Source organism: Sciurus vulgaris (assembly GCF_902686455.1).
Source record: "Sciurus vulgaris genome assembly, chromosome: 3".
In the NCBI taxonomy this organism is placed as follows: domain Eukaryota; kingdom Metazoa; phylum Chordata; class Mammalia; order Rodentia; family Sciuridae; genus Sciurus; species Sciurus vulgaris.
In genome coordinates, this window is record NC_136463.1 from 54,172,412 (window position 1) to 54,187,985 (window position 15,574).

The window sequence follows — 15,574 nt, forward strand, 5'->3', positions numbered from 1 at the left end:
ACTGCATAGAGGGAAAAGAGGGGTGGGAGGGGCGGAGGGAAGGAAAAAATAACAGAATGAATCAAACACCATTACCCTATGTAAATGTATGATTACACAAATGGTATGCCTTTACTTCATGTACAAACAGAAACAACATGTATCCATCCCATTTGTTTACAATAAAAATAAATTTAAAAAAATAAATTAAATAAATATATTTTATAGTTTTTTTTTTTTATTGTGGAACTGGCAATTGAACCCAGGGATGCTCTACCACTGAGCTACATCCCCTGCCCTTTTTTATTTTTTATTTTGAGACAAGGTCTTGCTAAATTGCCAAGGCTGACTTTGAACTTGGAATCACCTGCCTTAGCCTCCTGGAGTCTCTGGGACTATAGGTGTGCACCACCATGTCCAGCAAAATATCTTTATGCTATTAAGATTCTCACTCAGAAACAGGATATGGCTCACCATTTATTCAAATCTTCTATGGTCTGCAACAAAGTTATTTTCTTTCACATAAATCTCACTTTATATTAAATATTTATATACAAATTACAGAAACATTTTTACAAATTTTGGGTTTTTTTTTTTTAGTGAAATTATTTTTTCATTATATTTGTGGCTGAAAACAGGAAAACCCATGGCCTGTTTTGTTTCTGCTTAATATGGAATGCTTCAAAATTGTGTTATTGTGGCAGTCATTATCATTTCAAGTCCTGTGTATGTATTGCCAATAAAAGCAAAACAGTACTCTTTTCCCCCCATTATTTTATTTCAAAAATTTTCAAACATATAGAACGGCTAAACTAATTTTACAATAGTTACCCATACATCTACCATGCAGATTCTACCACTGACATCTTACTGTATATCTTTCATTTACATCTCCCTACCCTTCATCTACCCTTCTTTAACATATCCTCCAGGTCATTGAAATTCTAAATCCAAAAAGACTTTCAATAGCTCTCTCTGGAATACAAGCCAATTTCTTTAATATAACATATAAGGCTCTTCACAAGCTACCTTCTCAGTATCATATTCTTCCTTTCTGTGTACATTAATATGTGGGGGAAGTCTTCTGGTTCACTTATTTTTGGTTGTTGGTACTGGGGATTGAACTCAGGAACCCTTTACCACTGAGTTATATTCACAAGCCATTTCTGGTTTTGATTTTGAGACAGGGTCTTACTAAGTTGCTTAGGGTCTCACTAAATTGCTGAGGCTGGCCTCCAACTTGTGATCCTCCTGCCTCAGCCTCTCGAGTCACTGGGATTACAGGCATGCCACCACACCTGGCATATTAAGTGTTTTGTTTTGTTAATTTTTTTAGTTGAAGATGAACACAATACCTTCATTTTATTTATTTCCTTTTATGTAGTGCTGAGGATTGAACCCAGTTCCTCACACATGCCAGGCAAACACTCCACCACCAAGCCAAAACCCCAGTCCACATTAAGTGTTCTTTATTGAACAGTCTTCAACTGGTCTTGATGAAATCCTACTTTACCAACTTCATCACCAGCTCAAATATCATCTCTACCATCAAGTTTTCCCAGAATTCTGCTGGCTCTGTTAGTTGCTTCCTAGAAGCTACTATAACATTTTCGCCCATGCACCAAAATATATCATAGGGTATAACTCAGTGTTAGAGCACATGCTTAGTATGCATGAGGCACTGGGTTCCATCCCCAGCACGACCACCAAAAAATTAAAATTAAACACACACACACACACACACACACACACACAGAGTAAATATTTATATATCTGTCTTCTCCACTAGCCCATGCTATCAGTAAAAGCGAAGTGGTGTCTCATTCTTCTCTGTACCCCTGCTTCCAGGCAGGGTACCTGATACACTATTGGGTTCCATGGGCCTTGGTGCAGAAGATAACAAGACTCAAGGATGCTGGAGCTATGCGGAACCCTCAGCACCCTAGAAGACCACCACTGATATGGGAAAGTGGAGTACCCACCTGTATGGGCATGCCCAGTTCCAGCTTCAGTCCAAAACAGGGATCAATGAAGATGGTAAGGATGGATTCCGTGGGTTCCCGGGCAAAATGTTCCAGAATGGCATCATGCTCCTCTGTCCACACGGCATTCGCCAGTCCTGTCAGCGCAGCTCGGGAGAGGAAGAGGGGCTTCTACCAAAGGAGAGCAGACAGAGAGGCAGAGCAGTCAGCTGTTAGAATGAGCCATTCTCCCCTCCACAATCACACACTAAGATGTGGGAGATGAGAGGAAAAGCCAGACAGGCTCAGAATTCAGAAGCAAAAACTGAGGATGACTGAATGATAGGTTTCAGGCTTTTAAAGAAACAAGACAATAGATTCTCTTGCCTCTGAGAGTGAAAACAGAATGTGTCATAGAGGAAGACGATGGGCTATTATCTTCCCAAGATATTTCATTTATGCCTGTAATTGTAAAAATGCTTTCTCAGGCAACCCTCAATCTCAAAGGTAAAAGGGAATTATGGGAACATGTAGGATGTTAGCCTAGATCAAGTAATTAGAAGCAGGGAGATGATGAACAGAAAAGGGATAAGAGTACCAGAGCAATTTCTTCCTAATGCAAACCCCGCAGATGCTAAAATAAGTATGATACTGGGTAAAAGCCAATCAACAGAGCATTAAGGAAGAAATAATGGGTGGGGGTACTGAAAAGCACCAAAGAACACACTGATTAGATAGAAAATAAATTGTAACTGGTTGCTAGAAAAAAATTAATCTATAGAACTCTACTAAATAAATTAAGGAAACTGGAAGTGATGAAGATATAGTTCAGTGAACTTGAGAAGTCACCCTGTCCTTCTTCCCCCAATGATCCTAAAAGGCAAAAAGGAATTGCTCTTGAAGTTTCCAAGTCAAGACAATTTAATTGACAGTGATCTAAGATCTTTCCAATATACAATATGGATGAACCAATGAGAAAAACACTAAGACCCTAATAAATAAATGGCCCAAAGGGCATGAAAAGATGTGTCATGTCATAAAAGAGAGAAAATGCAAATATGAAAACATATGAAAAAACTGTTTTGTCTCACTTGAAGTCAAAGAATACAAATTAAAAACAACAAAGACATCATTTAATGCCTATTTTTTAAAGATCCTTGCTAAATTGATAACCCCTGGATTTGAAAGGGTTTGTTGCTAGTGTGAGAGCAAAAAATACAATCTATTTGGAAAACAATTGGTTTTATTTTTTAAATTTTTTAAAGATGTTGACAGACCTTTATTTTATTCATTTATTTATAAGTGGCACTGAGAATCAAACCCAGTGCCTCACACATGCTAGGCAAGTGCTCTACCACTGAGCCACAACCCTAACCCTAAAAAACAATTGGTTTTAGATAGCAAAAACACTGGAAATGCCAGGTGTAATGGCACATTCCAGAAACTCAAGAGGCTGAGGCAGGAAGATCACAAGTTCAATACCAGCTTTGGCGAGGCCCTAAGCAACTTAGTAAGACCCTCCCTCAAAGTAAAAAATAAAAAGGACTGGGGGTGTGGCTCAGTGGTCTAAGTGCCCCTAGGTTCAATCCCTGGTACAAAAAAAAAAAATTAGAAGTGTTCTTTACTCTTTGATTTGGTAACGCCAAAGACTCTATCTCAAAGAAATATTAAGTATTTCAAATGTGTTAGTTTTATTTATAATATTTATCACAGTATTATTATCAAAGCAAAACATTAGAAATGTCAAAACATACTAGAATAATGGGTTCATGCACCTAACAGAACACTATACGGCCATTAAAAATGGTGCTTACAAAAGCTATGTAATAACATAAAGAATGATAAAATATTTTACGAAAAATCTTAACACAAAAATTGTAATATGTGATATAGTTGTAAAATTACAAATTTATGCTCAGAAAAAAAAAAAAGACATGTCAACATCTTAAATTTGGATGTGTTTGGGCAGTAATGCTATTTTCCCTTTCTTTGTATTTTTCTGTCCCTTCCACTTTTTAAAACTGAGAGATTATCCCAAAAAACCAAAGACTGAATGTTTTCTGATAGGTGCATGCTGATACATAACAGGGAGTGAGGGGGACACTAAGTGAAGGATGGAGGAATGTTGGATTGTGTAGAGGGAAATGAGGGAAGGGGAGGGGAAGGAAAGATGATGGAATGTGATAAACATCTTTCCCTATGTAAATGTAAGATTGCATGAATGGTGTGACTCTACATTGTGTACATCCAGAGAACTGAAAAGTTGTACCCCATTTGTGCACAATGAATCAAAATGCATTCTGCTATCATGTATAATAGAACAAATAATTTTTTAAAAAGAAAAAAATGGGAGATTATTATATTTCTCTCTCCTTTTAAAAAAATATCCAGATCACCACCCTATTCTTCTCACCCAGAAGACTATGGATACAATGCAGCTTTGTTGCAACTTGGAAGTAAAGATCTAGTGGTCATTTAGTGCCAATTTCTCAAGATGATTGAGGCAGCTTCCGTAAATTCTTCAAAGGAGAGGATTGAACGAAAGGAGAAAAGAAGTCTTAGAAATTAGTATCTAAATAGGACAATATCGTTCAGCTTGTTCAACTTGTTACACTGTCCACCCATAAAACTGTTCAAGGGTGTACAGAAAAAAGGAGATCAGTTTCTCACTGAAGGCCCTCTTTTGAAGGGAGCTTAGACCATTTTGTCCTTTAATCATAGACTGGATCTGAGTAAGCTACCAGAAAAAATTAAGTAGGGAAAAGTGACATTATCAAGAATTCCCCATACACCTTTCCACCACTGAGCTCTTGATTCACCAATCTGGGGGAAGAAATATTATTAGCCTTGGGGAAGACCCAAGCCTACCACATCTGTCTCAGATGCCACCAATTGTTGTTCCTTTACTTCAGGTTCCTCCAAAATTGGCTCTAGGAAGAATAAAGATACAGAAATGAAGTCATTGCTTAGAAAATTAAACATGGTCACCATACCACCCAGCAACTCTACTTCTAGATCACCGAGAGACCTGAAAGTAGAACCCATAAGGTGTTGGTTTCTCAATAGGCAAAGGTGAAAACAACCCAAATGTCCAGTAACATTATGAACAGATAAACAAAAAGAAGTCTTGTCATATAGTGGAATATTATATACCATAAAAAGGATTGAAGGTGTGGCTCATGCTACAACATAGATGAACCTTGAAAACATGATGCTAAGTGAAAGAAGTCAGTCATATAGACCACATTATTATGTGACTTCCTGCATATAAAATGTCCAGCATAGACAAATTCATAAAGATAGAAAATAGGTTAGTGATTCCCAGGACCTGGGATGCAGCTACTAAAAACAAGGTTCTGGGCTGGAAGTGCAGCTCAGTGGTACAGCTCTTGTCTAGCAGGTACAAGGCCCTGAGTTTGATCCCCAGCACTACAAAAAAATTAATTCACTAATTAGTTTAATGAATAAAATAAAAAGCAAGATTCTAATGCAACTAAGAAGTAAAGATGTAGAAGTCATCTACTGCCAATTTGTCAAGGTAGCTTTCTTCTAGAGGGAAGAAAATGTTCTAAAATTAGATAGTGGTGATGGTGGCACAGCTTTGTGAATACATCAAAACCCAGCAATTTATACACGTTAAAAAGGTGAATGTTATAGTAAGCAAATTATCTTTGAATTTAATTTAAAAAGCTGACTGGGGGCTGGGGTTATAGCTCAGTGGTATTGTGCTTGCCTAATGTGTTAGAAGCCCTCTTTTATCTCCAGCTCTGCATTAAATAAATAAATAAATAAATAAACCTCTCTATTCTTGAACCCACAATCTTTCACCAAGAAATGATTTAGGCCCCCTCTTTCTCCAGTGAAGAGGCCTCAGTCGCATTATAGGCATTAATCTTAGTTTCAGGGCTGCCTGGGAGGCCCAAGTCCTCTCTGAACCTCTACCTGGGTTGCTGGGCAGCTTGAAGGCTCCATATCAAACAATAAGTAAGCTTAGGGCTGGGGTGAGAGAGACCCTTGGTGTCTGGAGGCCAATGAGTTTATTTCAAAGCTCCTTTCTTCCATTTGCTCCCCAGCGGATTCTCCAAACACAACTGAACCTCTTTGACTTCTCTCCTACCTCCCTTTACTACTGGTAGCCAGTTTCTAGAAGTCAGAACTAATTTTAAACTGCTTTCAGATGAGCACTTAAGAACTCAGAAGAAAAAATGCTACACATTTCTAAGGTCCTGGATCATAGGTCAGGTCCCTATGTCTCTGGACCTTTCTCCCACATCCACGCTTATCCTCTTAACCATTAATATTAAAAGGGTATTCTAACTGGGAATGTAGCTCAGTAGTAGAGCACTTGCCTAGCATGCACAAGGCCCTGGGTCTGATCTCTAGCACTGCAAAAAAACAAAACAAAAAAACAGTGGAGGGCGGGGATACTATTTTTTCTCCATCTTTATGGGTTATTAGTAGTGTCAAGAAGCCCCAGTCTGTACTTAGCTCAGTCCTATCTATGCTGGTCAGTGCTCTAAGCAAAAGCCCAATGACAGTAACAGCTACCAAGAGCCTTCCAAACCTGCTGGCTCCTGGATCAAAGCCACAGAGGCAGCCTCTTTAAACTCTTTGCTCCCTCCATCTAGACTTCTTTTCCTGTCGCCCTGAACCTGAACCTCCGCAGTCTACCAAGTCCCTGCCAAAATGAGGGCGGAGATACAGGAGCTTTCAACAGATGGTAGAAAGCATCAGCCGGGCTTAGGATTCAAAGGGTGGCAAAGCAGGCTGAGTCTCCATGGTGATGGGCTTAATGGGAGAAAAACATTATTTGTTTTGCCACCCAGGGTGAAAATGAGAAAAAGGAAGAGATCAAACCCTCTGCGGTGGAGTGGGAGCAACCAGGAACAGTTGAAATAAGGGGGAAAAGGCTAGAGAAAGGATTGGCTGATGGACTCCTGGTGCATTGGTGGGAAATTTTAAGACAGAAAGAATAAGTGTAAGGCTGGCCAGGAGGAAGAAGCACAAAAAAGGGACCCAGCAGGAGGGCTGAGGTTCTGCTAAGTCCTCATGTCAGCAGCAGGGTGAGGGGAGACACAGAAGTGAGAGAACCTGCTCCTCAACCCTAAGACACTCAAAAAATACAACCATTTTACCTCAAGCCCCTCCGATTTCTCCCTGCCCTCCATATCTAAACATCCCCTGCCTTATCAAGTACCCACCAGGCTCCTCCTTGAGTGGCTCAGGCTTAGCTTCAAGTTCTGGCTGGCTGGTGGCCTGGGCATTCTCTGCAGCCTGTGCAGCCAGAGCGGCCTGAGCAGCTCGCCCGGACCGGCCTGCCCGGGAGCCTGCCCGGGAGCCTGCCCGGGAGCCTCCCCGGCTACTTGCTTTCCGCTTCTTATCAGCTTTGCTGGACATGGTTCAGGCAAAACCTGCAGGCACATGGGTATGGGGAGTCCACCACCAGATCCCACCCCCAAACCAGCCCCCTGATACGCACAGTGCCTTTCAGATTCATAAATTGAATGAGATCCCCCAATACAATCATCTTTTCTGGGTCTACCTATACCCTGCTCTTCAATAACAGACCTGAACTCTATGCGGGCCATGGAGGCTGGGGTGTAGCTCAGTGGTAGAGCTTAGCATGTTTGGAGACCTGGGTTCAATCCCAAGCACTGCAAAAGTAAATAAATAAATAAAATATGAAGTGTGGAGTCCTTGCTTTTTTTTTTTTTTTTTTTTTTTTTCCTGGGATAACCTACTTTCTTCACAGCATTTGGTTAAAATCAAAGTCAGGTTGGGTGTGATAGTACACCTGTAATCCCAGCAACTCAGGAGGTTGAGGCAAGGAGGATCCCAAGTTTGAGGCCAGCCTAAGCAACTTAGTGAGAACCTGTCTCAAAATAAAAAGGGCTGGGACTGTATGGAGATATAGCGCAGGGGCAGAGTGTCCCTGGGTTCAATCCCTGGTAGAAAAAAAAAAATCAAAGTGAGTCTCTCAAGGCATTAGTGGAGTTTAAACATAACAGATACCCCATTAAAGAGGGTTTAGGAATCCTTGTGTCTACCCAGGGGTATGGAGAATGTATGAATGTAAGATAATCAGTAAAAAATCTATCAAGGGCTGGGTGAGGTGGCACACACCTGTAGGCCCCCGGGGCTTAGAAGGCTAAGGCAGGAGGATCACAGATTCAAAGACAGCCTCAGCAATTTAGCTAAGTACTAAACAACTCAGCGAGATCCTGTCTCTAAATAAAATATTTTTTAAAAGGGGTGGGGAGCGCTAGGGATATGGCTCAGTGGTTAAGTCACTCTGGGTTCAATCCCTAGTACTAAAAATTTTTTTAAAAGTCACCAAGTTTGGATTTGCAAGTTGGTACAGCCACTCTGGAAAGCAGTATGGAGATTCCTCAGAAAGCTTGGAATGGACCCACCATTTGACCCAGCTATCCCACTCCTTGGTTTATACCCAAAGGACTTAAAATCAGCATATTACAGTGATGCAGTCACATCAATGTTCATAGCAGCTCAATTCACAATAGCTAGACTGTGGAACCAATCTAGATGTCCTTCAACTGATGAATGGATAAAGAAACTGTGGTATATATACATATTACTCAGCCATAAAGAAGAATAAAATTATGGCATTTGCTGGTAAATGGATGAAGTTGGAAAATATCATGCCAAGTGAAATAGGCCAAGCCCAAAAAACCAAAGGCCAAATGTTTTCTCTGATAAGTGCATGACAATATATAACGATGCGGGGTGGTGCAGGGAAGAGAAGAATGAAGGAACTTTGGATGGTGTAGAGGAAAAAGGGGTGGGAGGGGTTGGAGATGGAAAAACAGTAGAATGAAACAGACAGTATTACCCTATATATATAAGTATGATTACATGAATGGTGTGAATACATATTGTGTACAACCATAGAAATGAAAAGTTGTACCCCATTTGTGTACAATGAAATCAAAGTGTTTCTGTAAAAATAAAAAAATTTTTAATAAAAAAAAAATTTTTAAAAAGTCTACCGAGCTGTTGTATAGGGCCCTGGGTGAATGAAAGACCAGCCACAGAAAGGAAGACTATCCCCAAGTACACTGCCTTTTGTCAACATGTTATTGAAGCAAACCAAATGGCGTTCCTACATACCTTCTCACTTAAATGGAAAAAGTCTCCTCTTATCCACATTAAAATCTACAACAGCCTTAAAGAAAGAAGAGTAGTATTTGCCACTCATCTTTTTAGCTTTTTAATTGCTATGGGGCAGGAATACTGTTTTGTGTTTAATAAGATTTCTTAGCACAGTTGGCTGACTCTGCTAACTGTAAGATCAGGATCATTTAACTCCAAATGCCCTGAGAACATACAGAAGCAGGAAGGACAAAAGTCATCTAATAATGAATTGTAAATTATGTAATGGGGAAAAGGAAATGAAGGCATGAGGAAGGTCCAGTGTGCCTCAGAAAAGTAGGATGGCAGAAAAGAAGCATCTCTGGCAGTTGTTCAGAACCCTGAGGGCAGCTGGGCATGATGGCACACACCTATAATCCCAGTTACTTGGGAAGCTGAGGTAGGAAGATCCCAAGTTCAAGACTAGCCTCAGCAACTTAGTGAGACCCTGTCTCAAAATAAAAAGAGCAAAGGATGTAGCTCAATAGGAGAGCTCTTGCCTAGCATGTATGTAGCACCAGGTTCATTACCCAATTGGGGGGTGGAGGGGATTCCAAGGGCCATGTTGGACCGGCTGCAAATTCCCTCTTCATCCAACTATAGCCTGACAGCCAACTGTGGCTTTCCTTCCTCATCCCCACAGGCTGCCACAGACATTGATCATAGGTTATGAATTTCAAACTTGAAGGAATTGTACTTTGCTCCAAGGAAAATGTTCTGCTAGGCCAACAAATCAATAAAACCAACTGCGGCAATGTTGCTTCCTCCACCGGCCTCCAGGGAAGCATCAAGCTGCCCTTTGCCTCAAACTGAAGTCTCGGGAGCATTCACCACGGGGTTCACCCCATGAACCAGCACCTCAGACCCCAGGAGACGCTGTCGAACTAGCCTTGGGATTCACTCTGTTACTGGGAAATACCTCAGTGGTCTCTCCTTAAACTGGTTACCAGAAGGCAAATTTCCCTTCACAGTAGCTTCCCCAGCTGTCACAACTGTCCCCTCTTCATTGAGCCATTACCCCTTCTTGTTCCTCTTCTCCCACAGGAATCCCTTCTTCTCCCATTCAACCCACAACTGCTTCTTCCTCTCCCCTCAACTGCCCATTTTTCTCCCGTCCCCCCCACAACTGCCCCTCCTTCTCCCCTTCCCTAACCACTATACTTTGCTCCCCCTCCCACAACTGCCTCTTCTCCCCGGCATTCCTTCCATCTGACCCGACACACACCTCACGACGCCGACCCTCTCCTCCCTAGACCGATCGATGGGACCACAACAGCTAAGAAGTTGCCCCGTGTGGCCCTCTGGGGCCCCGCGCCTGTACGCGTCGCCATGGCAACCCCTGGCAGGGAGGAGTGAGCTGCAGGTCCGGAGAGCCCGCCGCTTCTGCTCATGCGCTGTGGATCCTGGCTCTGCGGCCCCACCCCACGCGGGTCTACCCTGCGTGGACCCAGGGCAAAAGGGCAGGGAATAGGGTAAAGCAGCTAAATTTGGCGGGCCGAAAGGTGGGTTGTGTGTGAGAACCAAGTTGGAAGGACGGGTAGCTGAAAACAATGCGCTATGGTCCCTCAGGACATTGAAAAGACAAGGGAACTCAAGTGCCCCAACCCCGATCCCAGGTGTGTGGGCTCCAGCCCGAACGGGTCCAGCAGATGGCGCCCGGAGTCCCGCCTGCAAGGCTCATTCAGCATCTGAAAGGTGCTCCAGGATTTCCAAGCAGCCGTGGCTGTGCTGGGTCCAGGAGAAAAACCGGGGCTGGAGCACCCCTGCCCTCCGGCGCGTTCCCCCTTAGTTCGGACTGGGATCTAGGATTCCTGGGTGTCGCAGGCAGGGAAAGGGAAGGAAGACTGGAACTGGAATTTTTGGAATCGGAGGACTGGCTTTGGAAAACGTGGTGTGTGTGTGTGTGTGTGTGTGTGTGTGTGTGTGTGTGTGTGTGTGTGTTGGAGGGGGACGGGAGGCGGGGACTCCCTGGGGAAGGTGACCGGGCCGGGGAGGGGCTTTGCTCTCCATAGGAACAAAGGCTGCGTCCTGAGGAAGCGAGAGGAGCGGGTTGTGAAAGAGGGGCAGACCCCAAAGGGTGCTAGGGGGCGCTGTGGTCCGGGGCTGCTAGAAGGCGCCTAGAAGACGGAGCAGTACCTGGGCCCGGGAGAAGCTTTGGGGAGACGTGGGAAATACAGGGAAGAAGCAGAATCAGGAGGATGGGGAGGTGCCCTCCCTGCTTGCATCAATAGTGCCTAATTAAGACAAAGCCAGCAGCGAGCCCACTGATTACATTTCCATGAGGAGCTAAATTGATGACATTTTCTTTGCTGGATGAGGAGAGAAGCTGGCACCTCAGTTCCCCCTTTTTTCTGATCGGTGTTCACACCTGACAGGTCTTATTATGCCAGTCTGTTACTACTACTGACGGACAGGTGGACCCTGACCTCACCATCCCACCTACCCTCCATCTTTATTTCCAGAATCTACAGCCCTGCCTTTGCCCCATCCCTATCACTAACATTATCTTTAAGGTAGGTTTCTGGGCTCTGATCTGTGGCCTCCAGGCCAGCCCAGACTCTTGTTGCTGATAGCAGGGATTGAAGGAAAGAAAGGTCCTGCCACACCCCAAAATCAGCTGCACAGCAGGCAAGGCAAAGATGGGACATGTAGGTGATCTTCTAGCCAAATGGCAGAAAGTGCTGATGTGATTGGTCAGAACCCCTAGGGAAAAGCCCCAAAGGAGTAAAAATTTGAGGGGAGGCATGGGGTAAGGAACCTCAAGGGCAGGTTCATGAGTCCCTCAGGGAAAAGAACTTTGCATAGATCCCATTTCTTTTCTGACTCCCCTCTCAACTGTGGATGTGCCTAGGGATCCCAGCCCCCTACATTATGCTAAATAGGTAATCAAACATCTCGCTTTGCTAATTACTGCTCAATCCGATTAAACGCTGCTGAAGCTCATCAACAGAGGTGGAGGTAGGGGGAAGGGATGAAGGGGGGCAACCACAGCTGTGATGGGGGTCTTGTCCCCATGGAATATTGGGGACAGCTGAGAAACAGCCAGGGTAGCAAGACAGCACATCCCAAAGGAAAGGGGGTAGAACACTTGTACTCTCAAGTCCCTTAACCTTGTACATCCTTTGAGCCACAGGCTTTTCCCTCTGCCTGGAACCTTCATAACCCTCAGAACTCAAGCATCCGGCCATTCCCACAGCTCCCACACACTCCCCTGTCCCACATTTAATAAGTTCTGTTCTCTCACTGTCAATATTTGATTTCTCAGAGCCATCTCCACGGAGAGGGGATTGGGGGAAGTCTTCCCTTCTTCCCCCCTACCTTGGCCCTCTCTGGCCCATCCCCAGTCTCTTTGTGCCCCCAACCTTCTCTGAACTTACCAACTTAATGAAATGATATTAAAGTCTTAAGCAACTCCAAAAAGAATGGTTGTTATGGAAGAGAGTGGGCAGGACGCCTGGGTCCCTGAGGGGAGCAAGGACTGAGAAGGGGGAGAGGGAGCCATAGGCTAAGATCTAGAGGCCCCAGGCTCAATGGGGAGTATCAGATTCAGGGTCAGCTGGGGTGCCAGACTTCCAGATCATGGTGGGAAGCAGGACATGAGGGCTAGGGGCTAGGAGAAGGTGGGAATAGAGAGGACATTCAAAGGGTCAGGGTCTCAGTCCAAAGCATCCATCAGGATGGAGAGACCAGGCGGTGGGTGGAGACAGGGCCTCTGTGCCAAAAGCCTCCCTGCTGACTGTGCTCTGGGCTGGTCCTGTGAGAACCAAAGTGGATTCTTCTGCAACCCTGACTCATCCCTCTTTCCCCTTTCTTCCCTAGCAGCCCCCCACAGGTGATTTGTAGCTGATGCCCCCAGGATGGCAGGGGCCAGGACTGTCATTCCATGACATGAAGAAATAAGAGCTTCCAGAGAGCAAAGAACAGAGGCCAAGGGATGAGAAGCCAAGCACCACCCCTACCCTCCCAACCCCATCTCACTCCCCTGGGGACCCTGGCCCAGCCCCAGTCCCCTTGGGGTGGTGGGAATGCAAGGACATTTGGCTGGGGCTGATTGATGAGGGAGGAGGCAGCCACTGGGCACTGAGGCTGCTGTTTGCTGAGCACACAGATTCCTCCCCACTCACCAGCTGCCGCCCCCTGAGGCTGCTCAGTTCCCTACCACCAGCAGCCACTGGGTTTGGGGGGAGCTGATGCCTGAGTTTCTGATGGCAACAGGGGATAAGAGAGAGAACCTGGAAACCAACTACTTTAATTCCCTGTGACAATCAGAAGTATCTGGGACTGGTCCCTTCTGAAGTCCCTCCAGGACTCTTTCTTTTCCTGCCACCTTCCAAACATCACTCTCCACGCCCAGTTGTTATTGCCATTCATTTTGGATCCTTTTTTCCTGTCCCCATCCAATCTCTGAGCCCATGCCAGCCAGCCCCCTGCCCCCAAACTACCTTGCAATACTTCTTCTGGCCTGCCTACAGACCTCAAAACTCTCTCCAAAAAAAAAAAGGGGGGGGGGGGAATCCCTATGTCTGTGGTTGCCAACATAGCCCCATAGGAAGTTCTGTTTTTTCATTCTAAACTAAAATTCCAGATGTGATATCAACCATTCCCCATCAAAAAGTCCCACTGTGCCTGACAGGTTGGTGCATGCCTATAATTTCAGCAGCTCTGGAGGGGCAGGAGTATAGCAAGTTTAAAGTCAGTCTCAGTAACTTAGTGAGATCCTAAACAACTTAGAGATACCTTTTCTCAAAATTTAAATTTTTTAAAAAAGGGCTGGGATATGGCTCATTGGTTAAGCACCCCTGGATTCAACCTCTGGTACAAAAAAAAAAAAAAAAAAGTCCTGCTGCAAGATGGTCACATGCCTATAACCCCAGCAGCTCAGGTGGCTGAGCCAGGAGAATTGCAAGTTCAAGGCCACTTGAGTAATTTATCAAGACCCTATCGCAAAATTAAAAATAAAAAGAGCTAGGAATGTACTTCAGTTTTAGCCCTTGGGTTCAATCCCCAGTATAAAAAACAAAACAAAACAACACAACAACAAAAAAAACCACACACACAGAAACACACACACACATTAAAAAATAATAATAATAAAACAAACAAACAACAACAACAAAAATTGCAATCCCTGGTTATAGTTCTCTCTCTCTTTTTTTTTTTTTTTTTTTAACACCCCTCACCCCCAGTGGAGTTTGTATCCCTCAGTAGCTTCTGTTTGGAAAGATGGCAAAGTCTGCACTGTCTTCTGCTCAGTCCTCAGGACAGCCTTGACCCTGTGGTGTTTGGGACAGCTTTAGTTTCATGGTCCACAACCCTCTTGGTCCCTTGTACTCTGCCTGCCTGCTTGGATTCTGTATTTTAGACTTTGTGTCATAGCCTCTGAAAGCTCAGAGATCCTTGCCCTCCCAGATCTCAAAACATACTTGAAGAAAACAAAACGAATTCACAGGCTCACAAGAAACAAAGGATCAGAAAGGAAGACTGAGTTAGATGGGCTTCCTAAATGTGGATTCTAGACCCTAAGTGACTTGCTCCCCAATGGGCTCATGGTAGGGAAGAACAGGGCACATCTGGAATGTGTGTATGGTGTGATGTCCTCCTTGCTATTCCCAGACAAGCCAAGATTTCACCTCTGTGACTTTGCACTTGCTGTTTCTGCTGTCTGCATGCTCTTCCTCATATAGTGCTTGATTTACTTCTCATTATTCCAGGTCCTTAGTATTCCAGTTCCTGGTTGTTTCAGAGGGGTCTTCCTGACCTCCTAACCTAAGCATTTCTCTATTACTCTCTATCCTGTTACTCTATTTTCACTGTCTGAAATTGTATTACACTGTTCCCCTTCAAAAACAATGTTGCCAAATTCAGTGGTGCATGCCTATAATTCCAGCAACTTGGGAGGATGAGCCTGGAGGATTGCAAGTTCAAGGTCAACCTCAGCAAATCAGTGAGACCCTGTCTCAAAATAAAAAATAAAAAGGATTGGGGATGTAGTTTAGTAGTAAAGTACTCCTGAGTTCAATCTCCATTTTAAAAAAAGCCAGGTGTGGTGGTGCATGCCTGCAATCCCAGCAGTTTGGGAGGCTGAGGCAGGAGGATCAAAGCCAGCCTCAGCAAATTAGTGAGGACCTAACCAAGTCAGTGAGACCCTGTCTTTAAATAAAATACAAAAATGGGCTGGGGATGTGACTCAATGGTTGAGTGCCTCTGAGTTCAATCCCTTGTACCAAAACAAACAAACAAACAAACAAACAAACCTATGGACTTCAGAGATAGGCATGTAGCTCAGTGGTAGAGTACTTGCCTGGCATGTGGAAGGCCCTGGGTTTAAGCCCCGATACCCTCAAAAAGAAGAGGCATGAAAGTATAAAACAAATCAACCCTCAAAAATGTGGTGTCATGAAAGTAGGGACTTTGTCTTATTTACCACATACTCCCAGTGCCTGAAATAGTACCTGGAACAAAGTAGATGTGAGATTGAGTGACTG

At 44.1% G+C, this 15,574-nt stretch overlaps 1 protein-coding gene across 7 annotated transcripts in view; it reads right to left on the bottom strand.

The window, feature by feature from the left end:
* DNAH2 (dynein axonemal heavy chain 2) overlaps positions 1 to 10,456 on the bottom strand; it is a 104,236-nt gene extending 93,780 nt beyond the window's left edge. For 4 of the 7 annotated variants that reach the window (XR_013762760.1, XR_013762761.1, XR_013762762.1 and 1 more), the window contains exons 1-4: positions 10,315 to 10,455; positions 7,142 to 7,351; positions 4,809 to 4,870; positions 1,962 to 2,132 (exon numbers count right to left, since the gene is read on the bottom strand). Coding sequence is in view for 2 of the 7 variants with exons in the window: in XM_079133236.1 (XP_078989362.1) it covers positions 1,962 to 2,132; positions 4,809 to 4,870; positions 7,142 to 7,337 (429 nt within the window). In the remaining 5 variants the exon portion in view is untranslated. Of the gene's footprint in view, positions 1 to 1,961; positions 2,133 to 4,808; positions 4,871 to 7,141; positions 7,352 to 10,314 lie in introns of all 7 variants that reach the window. The other 3 variants (XM_079133236.1, XM_079133235.1, XR_013762764.1) reach the window with 2 other exon arrangements.
* Positions 10,457 to 15,574: the final 5,118 nt, after the last annotated feature.